Here is a 16,891-nt window from a genome sequence, read left to right as displayed (position 1 = left end):
TGTGTAGGTATATACAGAGGTATAGATAAGAAATTGATTAAATTTCTAAAAATAATAATTTAAAATTTTATTTGTTTTATATAAGAATCATTCTACGGCGCATAGTGAATTGTTCTTTAATAATAATAATAATAATAATGAATAAACAAAAACTTCTTTTTCTTTTTTTGCTTCTATCATAAAGAATGAAGAGCCCATACGAGAAATCTGCACGTACAAATGCGTGGGCGAATATACATATATATTTCCGCGCCGTTATTCATTTCTCAATATATATTTTCGAAGTCTTCTATTTATTATTTCGGTCTTAAAAGTAATAAAGATGCATTGAATGAAGCGGTAAATTGAAGATGAAAATGGCTTGGAAACGAAATTTAAACTGTTTTAATATAAAATGCGACCTCTTTTTTTCTACTTTATTATACCTATTTATATGAAATCATGCATATATATATATATATATATATATATATATTACATATCTTCCCGACTATTTTTGTTTTAATTTAGAATAGGTATGTTGAGGCGCTTTAAAATTAAATAAAAAAATAAATAAAACTTTTGTGAAGCGTCACTTTTATCAAATATAAATATAAGGATAAATGTATTTTCATATTCCAATGTCATTTATAATAAATGTCAATTATTAAAAAATAAAATTCTGTTAAAATTTTATTAGAACATTGCATCATTTTACATTTAGAATTTTTATCAATTTTTTTTTATCTAACTTTATAATTTTTAAGTTAAATAGAATTCAAATTAAATTAAATGTTATATTAACTATTAATTTGATAATGTAAACATTTTATGTGTCACTCAGTTTTGGAAAATAAAAAATATCACTTTTTTTAACAAAAATAAATATTACGCGCATCATAAAATGTAACAGCACACAGTAAAAACAAAGTCTTAAACGGCGTTTACATTTTAAATTATGCCCATGTATTTTGCATAAGTCTGTTCTTGTCTATAATTGATCTGACTCCGTTTACACCTTAATTTCAGCAGTAAAAACCTGGGCTCATTTTTGCTGCGATTAAAAATGAGCCAATGCCAAACGACATAGAACGTGGCGCCATCTACTTGACTCATTTTTGCTGCGGATCAAAATGATCCTACTGGCTCGATCATTTTTTGAGCCCGCGGGTTTTTACTCTACGTATTTTTATTACCTTTCAAAGAACAATTTTTATCATAAAATCATTTAATTTAATATTATAGAAGCAATCTTATAACAAAAATTCTATTGGGATCTGACATTCGTACACATGCCATCTGGTGTTGAAAAATGTAACTAGTTTTGGATAACTGTTTGTGTCACTTGCAATTGTAGTTCCGCTGTCATTGTTAATTATTTTATCATTATGAATGAAGCTACATTTTTACCGCGTGAGAAATCTTCCTGCAGAATTAAGTGTTCTGTGAGAGGCTGTGGCAGTACTGTAGCGAAAAATTTAAGCGTAATTTTCCGTAGATTTCCGAAACCAAAACAACGAGTAGTGGATGTGAAAATACGTTCGATAATTTTGAAAAAGTCGATCAATTAAAGGCCTGGAAAAATGCTTTAAAAATAAACAGTATAAAGCCTTCTATGAGAGTATGTTCTCTGCATTTCAAAATAAGTGATTACATTTTGCCAGGTAAATTTAAGATTTTAAAATTTGGAGGTTATATAATCTTTCATATTACCCGTGCATGTGAACATTTTGAAAGTTAATTTATCACTGTAAAAACGGATAAATAAATTTTTTTTCAGTTCTTGTTAACAGACTTTTACAATGAAAAATGAAATACATACATTTATAAATTTTCATATAATTTCATGAAATATAAAGGAAAATACAATACTTTTCTTGCACATGTATCGCTGGATTTGAGAAAATAATTTGTATAAAAATAAGATTTCTTTTATATTTTTATTCATGTTTGTAAATAGGAATGTAAATAGTAATTTTGTATTAAAAAAATTCACTTATACATTTATTAAATTAAGCAATATTTTTTAAACGATTTAGTTCTATTGCATCCCATGTTATTCCCATGTAAATTCACTAAAAGTGTTACCCAATTTACGCCATATTGCTTTAGGCCCCGCCCCCATGTCAGATCCCAATAATTATATTTAGAAAAAGAAATATAGAATAATTAAAAACAATTATTTTTCAAAACTTTTTCTAGTCTATATTGCAGAAATAAAAATTATATAAAAATTATGAGCAAACAAAATGAAGTATTTTATTATTATAAATATTTATTAAAATTATTTTTAATTCATATTGCAGTATTAAAAATTATTTTAAAATCAGGATGTCCAGCAAGACTTAAAGAAAAAAATTCCCTGACTTTTCTCTGACATTTTTTTTTCGTGACTACTCGTTAGTGATCGGTCAAACCCGATCGGACTCACTCGATTAAGTTCGTCAAACTTCACTGAGAAAAAAATGTAGTGTTTGCAACAAAATTGTTTGGTTAGGCAATTTAGGTTCTTGTAACCAAATTTTGGTTGACTGAAACAAAGTCGTAGAGTTATCTCAACCAAACATTTGGTTAGGCCAACAAAATTATTTGGTTGAACATTTTTAAATTCCAACCAAAATTTAGTTACGACAACAAAATAATTTGGTTAACACAACAAAATAGTTTGTTCTAAAAAATCAAATGATCGTTTGTTGTCCTAACCAAAATTTGGTTGCGACAACCAAATAATTTGATTCGCTCTCAGCTTATAGCTTAAAAGGACATAGTTATTTAAATATCTCACAAGGATGGGTAGTCCAGTCGTCAGAGCTCCCGACCTTCAGTTTTAAAACAGAGGTTCGATCCCAGGCGGAGGTGACATTTTTCAAAGTCCATAAATATTTCAATTGGATAAATATAAATTCAATGTTAAATTGATAATAAATAAATAATGAGATAAATAAAAAAGATAAAAACAAAAGAGATAAGGTAGAATAAAAATTTTAATTTTACAAAAAAAAAACTGTTGGTTTGATCAACCAAACATTTTTGTTGACCTAACAAAAAGAATTTGGTTGAGCTAACCAAACATTTTTGGTATGCCAACAAAAAAATTCAACCAAATTTTTTGGTTGACTCAAACAAATAGTTTGGTTGCTTAAATACCAACAAAATTTTTTTGTTGGCCCAACCACATTTTGGTTGCTCTGACTAAACATTTTTCTCAGTGTTCGGTGATTTTTGATATTTTTCTATCATTTTTTGAAAGAAAAAGTTTCTCTTAGTATTATTATATGTAAATATAAGGAATGAAACTATTTTAACACCAATTCACTTTCTTATCGACTATATTAAAATGTAAAATGATTATACCAGTTAACGGAATTCTAAATACAGAAAATGAAATATTTTATTCTAATACTTGTTACAGGGCGTATTAGAATTTAACATTTGGAGTATTCATAATACAATTATGAATTTCGCAAAAACTATTCTAATTTTTGTTTCTAAATATATTATTTTTATTTTAGGCATTCTTGGAAAATAGTAATGAAATCTATTACCACCCCAAAATCTGCAAAATCTTCCGCAATTGTAACTTAATATACTAAATATAAGTGTCAAAATATTAAATATATCCTTACAAGATTTCTTTCCGTGTATCACTTTTGAATCGAATCTCGATCCACATTTTGTGACAAAAAAAATTATAAGTTTCATTAATTACATTAAAATTCTCAGAGTGAGTGTGTTCGAAAAAATTGACTAATTCGGATGTACGACCTGTGATTTCATCAACTGTAAATAGATACTTGTGAAATACATTTCTACACATTTTTCTTATTGAATCCAGATCAATCCCATAGTTTGCATATTGGCTCTTTATCACATTTAAATGCATCACTAAATCCTTTTACGTTTGCCATGAGTCCATTTATTCTCAAATTCGATTTTGGATGAACACTAGTATTTATTCTCGCTAAATATTCTGGTGTTCCGCTCTCACAATATCCCTAATAAATAAAATTAAATTTTAGTAATTGCATATATCATCATAAACATTGTGAAACCATAAACAAGACTTACAAAAGCCATAGAAATAAAATACAATTGATCTGAATCCAAGTTTTCTAATCCAGGTAAACGTTTATCTTTAATATTTTCTTTCTTCATTTTTTGCTTGTAAGCTCCATAAGCTGCAATCAACCCTCCGGTATCAGCAATAGTTTCACCTTGAGTTAGTTTTCCGTCTACCTAATTTACATAAAATTTTTTATTTTTAATTATATCTCATTCAAAGTGTTGTTTGAATAATATTCAATTAAGTTTCATTTACTTTATAATTATTATAATGATCCACAAAACATTTGGCTCTCTTATCATATTCAGCAATCGTTTCGTTTGACCACCAAGGAATATCATTTCCATTTTTATCATATTTTCGTCCTAATGTTTAAAATAATATACACATTTAAAATAGATAATAATAATATTAAAAATCTGGCAGCCCCCTGCGGGGGCGGCCACATTCTCGCTGCGCTCGCTAGTTTTACGTTGTAAAAATTTGAAAAATAAATATTTTTGACAATTTAGAAATTTTATTTTTTTAATAATGAAAAAAATTTTCTAATCTATACGATTGATTGTTCAAAATTATAAAAAAAGTGTAAAAACAAATTGGTTATAAAAATAGTAAAAATTGTTAAAGAAGTTCAATTTTAAAAGAATTGACAATGCAATTAATCAAAATTTACATATAAATGTAAAGTTACCAGAAATCTTCTTTAACTTACTGTCTATTGCATAACGAGCAGCTTTTTTTTTAAGAAAAAAGTTTTTTTTGTAGATTGTTTATAAAAAAATTGATTTTTTTTTCAAAATAGTCCCAAATTTTAAAATAATTGCTTTCTTTTTATTTTCTCTTCGTCATGCAAAGCGTATTTGTGTACTTAAACGATAAAGATTTGATTTTTTATTATGGTTAATATTTGAGACCAGTAGCCAATCTTCATTTTGCAATATTTTTAATTTAAAAAATTATTATACATAGCTTATATTGTACACTTCAAGGTATGCTTTATTTCAATTCAATAAACTTTACCACTTTTTCTTATAAAATATCTTGAAAAAACGTGCATTTATACGAGTTTCCCCTCTTAAATCATTAAGCAACCGAGTATAGATGATTTTTTCTATAATGGTCTTAATTATACTATATAATATTTAAAAATATACGTGTATCAAATTACCTTGGTCATCAAATCCATGAGTCATTTCGTGACCTATTGTATAACCTATATGTCCGTAATTTATCGCACTGTTGAAATAAAGAGGAAAGTTTTTTTTAAAATACGGTTAATTAAGAATTTTTTAAATACAAATATATGAGAAAATTCGTTAAAATAATAAGTACAAGTTATTAAAAGAGTGTTTTTTATATAATAAATTGAAACTTTTTACTTTCTAAATTTGAATGAGTGAAATTTCACTGACAAAGTAGTTTAAATTTACCAACTGAATTATTTCAGTAAATTTTCACTGAAATTCAGTCACATTTAACTGAAAACCAGTAATAAAGAATTATTACTGATTTAAACAGTCAAATGTACATTATTGTTAATCGGTAAAATAGATTTAACTATTTTAATCAGTAAAGAATTCTACTAATTTTCAGTGAAATATTACTGAATTTCAGTGGAAATTTTACTAATGTTATTCAGTTGATGAATTCCTACTATTTCATATTAGTGAAATTTCACTGATTCAAATTTAGAGAGTACAGTTCTTTTTATAAAATGGTGAAGTATTAATACTTCCCACACAGCACAGTATATTGCTGTAAGCTTACCTCAAGCTTACATGTAATTTTTGTAAGCTAACCCTGTAAGCTTCAGGTAAGGTCGAGGTAATATAAAAATGTCCGCCATACAGTAAGCTTACACAGTAAGGCCATAGTAAACTTACTTGGCAAAGTCACTGTAAGGTTACAGTAAGCTTACACGGCAAGTTTTCAAAGGTATCAATAAATAATTTTTTTAAAATATTTATGCGCAGTAGCTTTCTATGGCACTTACGAATGCGCAGTAAATTTTTTTAAGCAAACCCTACCGGGGTTTTTTATATAAATGACAAAATAAATATAATTGTGCAAAACAATTTATTGTTTATTGTAAGTTGATAAATTAATACTTTGTTATTTGTTAGCAATTAATATAAGCTTACCGTGTAAGCTTACAGTGCCCCTACCATTTAAGCTTACCATGACATTACCATGTAAGTTTTCCATGGCATTACTGTGTAAGCTTACTGTATGGCGGACATTTTTATATTACCTCGACCTTACCTGAAGCTTACAGGGTTAGTTTACAAAAATTACATGTAAGCTTGAGGTAAGCTTACAGCAATATATTGTGCTGTGTGGGTTTAGTAATTGAAAATATAGAAATACTTACTATGGTAAATTCGAATTATACGTGGGATGTAAAATTAGTGCAGCTGCAACATCTTTTCAACCAATTTAAATTAATATTAAAGAAAATTACTTATAACTTATTAAATTATTATATTCTTCAAAATTATTTTTATAGGATAAATTTGTCAATTACTGCGCGATTTAAATTAAGACATTTTTTAATAAAAAAAAATGAGACATTTAAATGTTGAAGTATTATTTAAATATATTTATACAAAAATTAAAATTCCAAAAATATCATTTATTTAAACAAATTAATCAACGTTTAATTGTGAAGAATAAAATTAGTAAAAGTTTAAGCCCTTTGCAGTCTAGTGAAAAAATCATTTTTGGAACCAAGTCGATAAAAAAAAGTTCCCAAAAATATTATTTCATTGTATTAAAGGTTTTTGGTGTCGCTGAATCTGAATTTAATGATGAAATTAAACAAATTTAAAATTGTAATCCTTGATGCATAAAACAGGTTTTAAAGAAAGCGCAGTAATTGATATCCTACAGTTACTTCATATTAATAAAAAAAAGTTATCAAAACGTATTTTACATTTAAACAAAAGTAAATTTCTTTGAACTTACTCAAACTATTCGTGCTTGGATCATAAAAAGCATTATAGGTAAGTGGTGACATAAGAACCCTGTAAAAATACATTAAAATTATATTTGCTTTAAAGTTAAATAACCTAATCTAATTACATGAAATTAATACATAGTAATGACTTACGGTTCAGAACAATTGGTGTTTAGTTTACGAATATTTTTGGCTATTGAAAAACTTAACCATTTAGAAAGAGAGATTTGATTTTCGAAATAATCTGGACCTAACGGAATCTGGAGAGGAAATATTAATTAAAATTTTCTTAATTTTTAATTTTTCAAAAAATTTAATTCATTTTAATGTATTTAAGACATTTTTTTCAACTCGAAATCTTATAAATAAATCAATTTAAATCAATCAAATAATTTCAGAAATTTTTTGCTTCACAATGAGGAAGCAAAATGTTCGTTAAATGAACATAAAAGAATAGCATACTGATTTATTTTTAATTGCTCATAACTTATCAATTGAACTTTTTATAAACTTCATGCAAAAAATTATAAAATTTACTATATTTTTTGTAATTTAAAGGGGTTAAAATCTTGTTTGCTTCCTCGTGGAGGAAGCTTTGTAGTCCTTTCGTTTACCTATAAATTAAAATTATTTTTACCCAATAAACGAAAAAAAAAGAATTACAAAAAATATAGTAAATTTTAATTTTATAATTTTTTGATGAAAAAAATTATGATCAAAATAATTTTTTGGAGGGTATAAAACAATATCTTGATTAGGCATGAAACCCCTCATTTAAAATATACATTAAGGGGTTATTAATCTGCAATGCATGCTCCATATATAATCAATGGAATTTCATTGACTGGTTGTGAAAATTACTGTAAATTAGTGTTTAATTATATTATCATACCTCATCATTTATATTTTCATCACTTGAATTAAATTTCGAAAAATACGATTCTGAATAACCAATTACAACTTTCATTGCTTTGAGTTTTTCCTTAACCAGGTTCTTTGTATTATTATTCAACCAATTGGAGTTCGACATTTGTACTTCAATTTCATGTTGGATTTCTTTAGCCATGGTTGTCGCCTATTCCAACCAGAAATTAATATATTTCATTACTTGTGACACTGTTGTCAATGTAAATTATTTGTATTATATATTATTGTATTTTAATCATAACTTACGGATACTTTTGTCGTGTTAGGAAATTGACGTTTTATGAATTCAAAAGACGTTCCGAAATTTACTGGCAAACTATTTAAACAATATTCCCACCTAACAATTTGAAAATTTCAATTTATAAATAGATGAACAACAACATATATGTGTTTTGGATAGTTAAAAGGGACTAAAATGCACTTTTGCGTTAATATATGACTTGGGGATTCTTGTGCTGAAATAAAAACTATCCTTTTAAAACTAAAAAAAAGTATAGAAAATTTCGAAATTATTTGACCTTTCTGATGGTTTGATGATTCCTACATCAGCAGTTTTCTTCGTGTCATAAATGAATTGTTTTATTTCTTTATCTAAATATGGAAGGGTCTCCTCTATAAACCTCAAATGAATGTAATTGACTGAAAAAGATTTATATTTTTTAATTAAAATTTTACATTATTTAATTTAAGAATGTCGAATGGTCTCTGAAATTCTTTGGCATTTAATAATCGCCCTATACAAACGGCACTGAACGTGAAAATGATAAACATTGAGTTTAAAATACTTTTCTCTTAAAATGCAGACACTTTTTTCAAAATCGGACAAAATACCAAGGATCCTTATCTTATAAATTTCTTAAATCCGAAAGATTGTGCAAATCTATACAAAAATGCGATTGTAAAATGAAAAGTAGGAAAGTAATATCATAACAGCTGCGACATTGTGCTCCCTGCATGCTTCTGCCACCTAACGGCTGCAGGACGTAATAAAACCTAAAATTATATTACTTTCGTACTTTTCATTTTACAATTGCGTTTTTGTATAGATTTGCACAATCTTTCGGATTTAAGAAATTTATAAGATAAGGATCCTTGGTATTTTTTCCGATTTTGAAAAAAATGTCCGCGTTTTGAGAAAAAAGTATTTTAAAATCAATGTTTATCATATTTTCACGTTCAGTGCCGTTTTTATAGGGTGATTATTAAATGCCAAAGAATTTCAGAGACCGTTCGACACTCTTAAGAGGAGGCTCCTCTTATAGGATTCTCGTACATTTTCCCGAATACAATTTCCTAAATACTTTTTTACTGAATGCATTATTACGGAATCAATTTTATCTAATGTAATTATTATTTCTAAATAAGAAAGTTTGTTATCATAGCAATCGTGAATAATAAACTTGTCGAAGTTTATAAAGTAGACATCCTAAAGAGTAGGTTATATCTATAAAATAGTCAAAAAGTTATAAAATGACAAAATGGCGTACACTTTTTTAAAAAAGTGCGATTTTTCACTATTTTTACAAAAAACAAAAAAAAATGATCAGATCTGATTAATTTTTAGCCCTCCTTAATTAGTTAATTTAATATACATATATATATAATTAATTAAAATATTCTATTTTTATTTTACCAATCGTTCTTTGAGGTGTTTTTTCTAGTAGTTGACTTAACTTATTAAAGTAAGGTTTGGTTGGTATTTAAGCAACCAAAATTTTTTTATTGAATCAACAAAATTTTGGTTTTCCCAATCAAACTTTATTTAGGACAACAAAAATCCTTTTTTTATAATTTTGGTTGTGTCAAACAAATTTTGATTGAGACAATTCAAGTTTTGTTGATTCAACAAAAAAAATTTGGTTGCTTAAATACCATCCAAACGTTTGGTTGTCAATACCAAACCCTTTTTTCAGTGTAGTAGGATGATACCACTATTAATATAAATTGAAGAGTTAAATAAATTTTCGTTTGAGCTAATTATCCGTAATAACAAGAAATAACATTTTTTTACCTTTGATATCGTGCTTTCATTAGTATTGTTATGATTATAAAAATTCTGAAAATCGCTAATTCGCATTATTTCATATCCAAATTCTCTTTTTTCATTTGGAGTGAATTTCATCTAATAAGAATAAAATGATTAATAATACACTTTTCATTTCTTTAAATATAATTTGAAATTAATGCGATTATTACCTTCTGCAAGGATTTATTAAACTCAAACAAATTCCTAATGTCAATTTCGATTTCTTTTTCGTCCCTCATTCCTTCGGATTCTGAATATTTAGAAATTGCTTTGTTTAGAACATTTTGAAATTTTGTTATATCATCATTATTATCGTTATTTTCATTACTGTATGAAATAAATTGATTAAAATAATCACTACTTTCCATATCATTCAAAAAATTGGTGTCAGGCAGAAACTTATTTTCTTCAGTAATCTGGAATATTATAAAATTTGTAATGTACATTTTATTATCGTAAAATTGACATTTTGCTGTTTCATACTCTCTAAAACTGAATTAGTGAAAATTTCACTGATTTTAATTTAGTGATTTACTTTTCATGATTTCAATCAGTGATTTTTACTAAATTTGACCAACTCAGCTCAATATGTATTTATATTTATTATTGTAAAAGATTAATTGCTTCTTACCACAATCATTTTAAGTGTGGAATTTTTTGGATTATATGTAGTATCTATAGTAAATAAACCATATCCTCCTATAATATCGACATAATAATAAACAACATCTTGCCAAGTGATATTTTTTTTTTCCCATTCAGTTGTATTCATAACCATTGGCCAACCACCAATCTTGTCTATAATTTTCTTCAACGGTTCCAATCCTTTTTTCTTAATACTGTCTAAAATTATTCATAATATATTTTTTAATTTCAAGTTTTCATTAACTATTATTGTTTTTTCATTGAAAATAAAAATTATTTGATTTAACAACAATCGGCTATATTTATTATCAAAGCAGATATTTTCTGCAATAAATAATTATTACCGCTCTGAAGGTGTTTAGAATGGTGTTTAGAAAAAAAAATGTTCTCGAAATTACATAACGAATCAGATATAAACTTATTTAAATTAAATAAATTTTGTTTTCAGTGTACGGAAAAAAATATTTGGCATTGACAGCAAAACAATTTTGCTGCATTAATTTGAGAAACAAAAATTTTGTTCAGTCATCTTAAAATCTTTGGGTTTTATGAACAAAATGTTTTGTTGTCAAAGAAGAATATTCTTATCAGTGTAAATTGTTGAACATGAATTAGACACATAAAAAAATTAGATAATTTTATAAATGATAAGAACGAAAACAAGTTGTAAATTCAGATGTTCATTTCATGAACATTTTGCTTCCTCTTTACGATCAGCAAAAAAATTTGCTTCCTCGTGGAGAAAGCAAAATTTTATTGCCAAAATGTGAATTTTTGATTTTTTAACTTTCATTAATTCTTTAAATTTACCTCAAATGTATACTTTATATATATCGATCGATTCGTCTTGACGTAAGGAATACAATTATTTCATATATAAACTTCAATTTAAAAAATCACAAAATTTTATAGCCAAAATGTGAATTTTTGATTTTTTAACTTTCATTAATTCTTTAAGGTATTAGTCGCGCGCCGGCTCTAACCAAAAGTTTGTCTTGAGTCTGACTCAGTCTGTGCTTAGCAAGAGGTATAGTTCTGAGTCAAACTTTTTGAAGGGTACAGGTAACTTCCACTCAGATCGCCGCGTTATCGCACGTGTAGAACTAAAGTTTTGATCGCGGCAACGTCGCAATCTGAATATTATTAAAAAAAATTCAAATATGCTTCTTTAAAAGCTATTTTTGAATTATTTATGATTAATAATTATGTATATAAATGCTTAAACTTTTTAAAAGTATGAGACTTACTAAGAATAATTAATAATTAAAGATGTGAATATTATTAAAAAAAATTCAAGTATGCTTCTTTGAAAACTAATTTTTAGTTATTTATAATTAATATTTACATCAATAATGTATTATAAATTGGTTTATAAAGTAAAAAATAAATATTTCATCAAAAAATGTTTTTATTTCTTAACTGTTGAAATATAACCAACCAATTTAACGTTTCTCATTCGTATTTTTCTTAAAATATATGATTTAATTTAAAAAATTAAGAATTATTTAATACTAATCTATGTTGTGAAATTTTAAATATATTATTTTTTTATTCTACTCTATGAGATATTCCTACTTTCTAACTGTGTACTTTGCATGATTTTGAATTTTGTATGCATTCGCGCGCTACAGCGTTGCCAAGTTTACTGCTTTCCAGCAGTGGAACTTCATATAATTTAAAATTTTGTTAACTTTCTCCTAATATATTTATAGTTTGGTACGGTCAAAAAATTTTAGTTTTTTTGTATGCATTCGTTTCATGAGAATGTATTATGTGGTAGTTTTATTTTAAAATCTGACGACTGGTTTTCATTTAAATAATTATAAAGCAAATTCCTTACATGCATTAGGTGCTCCGTCCATGTAAAAAGTATCAACTTTGAAATGATATTTTAAAGCTTAGGAACGGTCAAAATCGATGGGATTGGTCTTATTTTGTAGATAATTATGTCAGAAACACTCATGCAAAATTTAAAAAATATCTGACGAAAATGATTTTACGCGACTAATACCTTAAATTTACCTCAAATGTATACTTTATATATATATATCGATCGATTCGTCTTGACGTAAGAAATACAATTATTTCATATATAAACTTCAATTTAAAAAATCACAAAATTTTATAGCCAAAATGTGAATTTTTGATTTTTTAACTTTCATTAATTCTTTAAATTTACCTCAAATATATACTTTATATATATCGATCGATTCGTCTTGACGTAAGGAATACGATTTTATTATTAAATGATAATTTATTATTAAATAATAAATGAGCCTACCAAATTTTATCTAAATCCATTAAAACCTGTTAAAGTTATCTTCTAAACAAAAAAGGGATCCACACACACACACACACACACACACACACATACATACATCCGGACAATTGATCAGGATCTCATATAACATGTTTCTATAAAGAAAAAAATTTGTTTCCACCACTTTGAAAAGTTTTATAAACGAAAGGACTACAAAGCTTCCTCCACGAGGAAGCAAAATAAATTAATATTGGAACAACTAAAGTTTTTCATCATTAGGTATAGAAATTTAAATTAAAATTTCATAAAAGAATTACCTTCATCCATACAAGAATTGTACCATTTTTTCTCGAAAATTAATGACTTAGTATCCTCAGAACTTAGTGGCTTTTCTATAATTTCTGAAAAAATACCATAATGAAGAGTAAAAAAAATATAAATTTCCTTATACAGAAAAAACATAATTTCAAATTGAGTACAAAATTTACACTCAATTTGATTTTGATAATCGAGAATTTTTATTTTTGAAACTGACTGTATGAAATTTAAATAATTTTCTCTTTTTCCCTAAATTGAAACGGGTACTATATTAAATTTTTAAATAAAAAATCTCTGTATATAGTGCCATTACCCCTCTCTATCCTACCTTTTATAATAAATTTTCTTTTTTCTTTATTTATTTTAATTAAATCCCAGAATTCTTCGCCTTTAGGAACCGGATAATTAGATTGCCATGAACCACATACGTAGGAATAAAAGTCATCGCAAGGATTTACGCTATCATTCATTCCCTTTTTAATTGATTCCGCTGTAAAACACAATATTATTGTTAAACACATTTTCAATAATTGTGTGCGTAGTTTAAAAATTAAAGGAAAATTTATGTTTTTGAAACGTTATCAAAAATAATGTTCAATTAGGTATGTGACGGCTTTTTAGGTATATTGTTTTTGAGATTTAATGTATATTTAAATCATTATTTTAAGAAACTAATACGAAATTTTTTGCTGCATTAAAAAGGTGTATGTCTCTTGCTAAAACAGTGTTTTTAATATCATTTCTACACTGTTAAAAATATTCGTAGTTTTAATATACATAAAGTACTTAAATTTAAGAAACTGCGTATATTAAAGCGAATTTGTATATAAAGTATATTAAATTTCATTACCTATAGGAATCAGAATTAAAAAATTGCATTTTACTCAATTTATACATGTTCTTGTGTACAAAATAAGTTTTTATTAATAAAGCAAAATAATTTCTTTCATATAAATTCAAGTTTAAATCAATTTACATGGTCAAAATGCATATAATTCGACATTTAGAGTACTTAACCTAAATGTCACATATGAGCATTAAAATTCTGGTATTTAGAATGATTTTTTGAAAAAATTTTTCCTTATGAAACATTATTTGTTTGACACGAACAACATATTAATCAAAGAATTAAGCACTGTTATTTCAATTTGAAATAAATTTTCAATATCAAGGAAATAATGACCGTTTGGTGAAATAGGTATCTACAGCCGCCATGTTGGCACATTAAATTTAATATACATGTATCTTAGATTTCAAGACCTGTAGTGCATATTCGCTTCATACGCATGTCTATTAAATCTAATACAGATTTTTTTAACAGTGTATATTAAAATAAGGTAAAACTACCAATTATTATGATTCAGAAATAAAATCATTATTTATTTATTTTAATTATACAGTACATAAATAGACAATGACAAATAATTAAAAGTTGAAAATATTCAACTGAATCTAACATCACTGAAAATTAAAAGGCATTAAAATAAGCTGCAACGCTTATTATTTTAATCCAATTTTGCTTATTTTAATCCATTTTGGTATTAAAATAAAGCAAAATTGGATTAAAATAATAAGCGTTGCAGTTTATTTTAATGCCTTTTATAACCTTCAAATTTTGATTGGATACAAATATAAGCTTTTTATGTTTAAGTATTTTCATATACATTCGTACAAAAAATTACACTGTTAAAAATGTTTGTAGTTTTAATATACATAAAGTACTTAAATTTAAGAAACTGGTATATTAGAGTGTAATTCATATACAAAGTATATTAAATTTTGTCACTGAAAAAAATTCAAATAAAAAAATTGCATTTTACTCAATTTATACATGTTCTTGTGTACAAAATAAGGTTTTTATTAATAAAGCAAAGTAATTTCTTTCATGTAAATACACGTTTAAATCAATTTACATTGTAAAAATGCATATAATTTGACATTTATAGTACTTAACCTAAATGTCACATATAAGTATTAAAATTCTTGTATTTAGAATGTTTTTTTTGAAAAATTTTCCCCTTATAAAACATTTTTTTTTTTTTTTTTTTTTTTTTTTTTTTTTTTTTTTTTTTTTTTTTTTTTTTTTTTTTTTTTTTTTTTTTTTTCAATTTATACTCCTGTCCTATTGGCCTAACGCTCTCGACAAGAGTACCCGAGGAATACTTTTTGATTGGAAGCATAACCCTGAAAATTATTCTAAATTATTAACCTAGTGCGCCTACAGTACGACTTTCGACGATAGGAGTACTCGCATTTGCCTGGACCACCCGTAATGGGTTTTCTCGCCAGAGGAGTAGGAAAACTGTAGAAAACCTCTCCTGAGTACAACCGGCTTATTGACAACCGAGTTCCAGCGGTGTGAATCGGACAATTAATCGACAATCCACACCGTTGTACCTTGGCGTCAAGCCTACGCTCGGTATGTCTTCACGTGGTGAAAACACATCCGGTCACTGCGTTCACAAAGGGTAACCCATCTTTGCACTAACCGTGCTCAGAAGTGCTTAACCTCATCGAACGCAGACCAAGTGTTCTCAGCACCAAGCCATTACCGGCGGTATAAAACATTATTTGGACATAAACAACACAATAGTTAGAGAATTACGCACTGTTGTTTCAATTTCAAATAAATTTTCAATATCAAGGAAATAATGTCCGTTTGGTGAAATAGGCATCTACAGCCGCCATGTTGGCACTTTAAATTTAATATACATGTATCTTAGATTTCAATACCTGTAGTGCATATTCGCTTCATACGCATGTATATTAAATCTAATACAGATTTTTCTAACAGTGTACAGCATTTATAGGACAAAGGTGCATCATAAAATTCATGTCTCATAATTGGTACAAATTTATTATTTACAATTTTATCAATAATTTATGATTTTAATATAAAAATGATATTAAAAGCACTGTTTTAACAACTTTTTTTACCTTTCTAATGCAGCAAAAAATTTCGTATTAGTTTCTTAAAATAATTGTTTAAATATACACTAAATCTCAAAAATTAGCTGAAAAGTCGTCTTATAATTGCTGGTACTTATTATCTTATATTTGTTTTAATTTTCCAATGTGAATTATAATAAACTTACCTAATGAATGGCATTCTTTGGTTTCACAAACCTCCGGAATATTGGCATTATTTATTTTTGCCGAAGTTATTAAGTAGACGGCCAAAACTCTAAAACAATAAAAGTTAATTTATCAATTTAATTTGTTTATCATTTTTATATTTTAAAAATATATAGAACATGTTAAAATAAAAATAATTATAAATAATGAATTAAAAATTTTTCACAAAATATAAAGAAAAATTTTAAAAATTTATCTGGATAATATTGATTTATTTTATTATGAAAAATCATATACTTTCTGATATCAAAGTTAGTAATTCCATCGCAGTATTACAAAATAATATTTTATAATTTTACAATTAAAGCAATATATTTAAAAAAAACAGTTTTTTTTATCTAGAATTTGCACCAAAAAATTTCAAGAGATTAATTATTATTAAACTTAATGCACAAAATTAGAATGAAATGTTTCATTATACTTACACGTAATAAATATCGACCATGTTCCATAAATAAATAAATTATGAGAAAAAATAATTAAAAATTGTCTTAATGGAACCTCTTAAAACAGTTGAATTCAACAATATACTCATCGTGTTTTTACTAAAATCGAGTCATATATATATGTGTGTCTTAGATT

The 16,891-nt window shown here is 26.1% G+C and overlaps 1 protein-coding gene across 8 annotated transcripts in view; it reads right to left on the bottom strand.

Annotated features, from left to right (window-relative positions):
* Positions 1-16,891, bottom strand: part of LOC127285991 (endothelin-converting enzyme homolog) — a 26,402-nt gene extending 9,511 nt beyond the window's left edge. Inside the window, exons 1-11 of one of the 8 annotated variants that reach the window (XM_051312264.1) lie at positions 10,122-10,261; positions 9,937-10,047; positions 8,172-8,262; positions 7,891-8,073; positions 7,152-7,258; positions 7,007-7,065; positions 6,414-6,465; positions 5,211-5,278; positions 4,298-4,407; positions 4,048-4,215; positions 2,946-3,974 (exon numbers count right to left, since the gene is read on the bottom strand). In XM_051312264.1, the coding sequence (XP_051168221.1) occupies positions 3,816-3,974; positions 4,048-4,215; positions 4,298-4,407; positions 5,211-5,278; positions 6,414-6,465; positions 7,007-7,065; positions 7,152-7,258; positions 7,891-8,073; positions 8,172-8,262; positions 9,937-9,956 (1,017 nt within the window). In that variant the 5' untranslated portion in view covers positions 9,957-10,047; positions 10,122-10,261 and the 3' untranslated portion in view covers positions 2,946-3,815. Of the gene's footprint in view, positions 1-2,945; positions 3,975-4,047; positions 4,216-4,297; positions 4,408-5,210; positions 5,279-6,413; positions 6,466-7,006; positions 7,066-7,151; positions 7,259-7,890; positions 8,074-8,170; positions 8,700-9,936; positions 10,048-10,121; positions 10,368-10,582; positions 10,795-13,173; positions 13,258-13,502; positions 13,665-16,269; positions 16,359-16,734 lie in introns of those variants that run through there. The other 7 variants (XM_051312289.1, XR_007843689.1, XR_007843690.1 and 4 more) reach the window with 7 other exon arrangements.

Source organism: Leptopilina boulardi, unplaced genomic scaffold, assembly GCF_019393585.1.
Source record: "Leptopilina boulardi isolate dan_hultmark-lab unplaced genomic scaffold, ZJU_Lbou_2.1 LbouV2_121, whole genome shotgun sequence".
NCBI classification, from domain to species: domain Eukaryota; kingdom Metazoa; phylum Arthropoda; class Insecta; order Hymenoptera; family Figitidae; genus Leptopilina; species Leptopilina boulardi.
The sequence above is the reverse complement of the archived record's forward strand: the minus strand, read 5'-3'. Positions and strand labels throughout refer to the sequence as shown.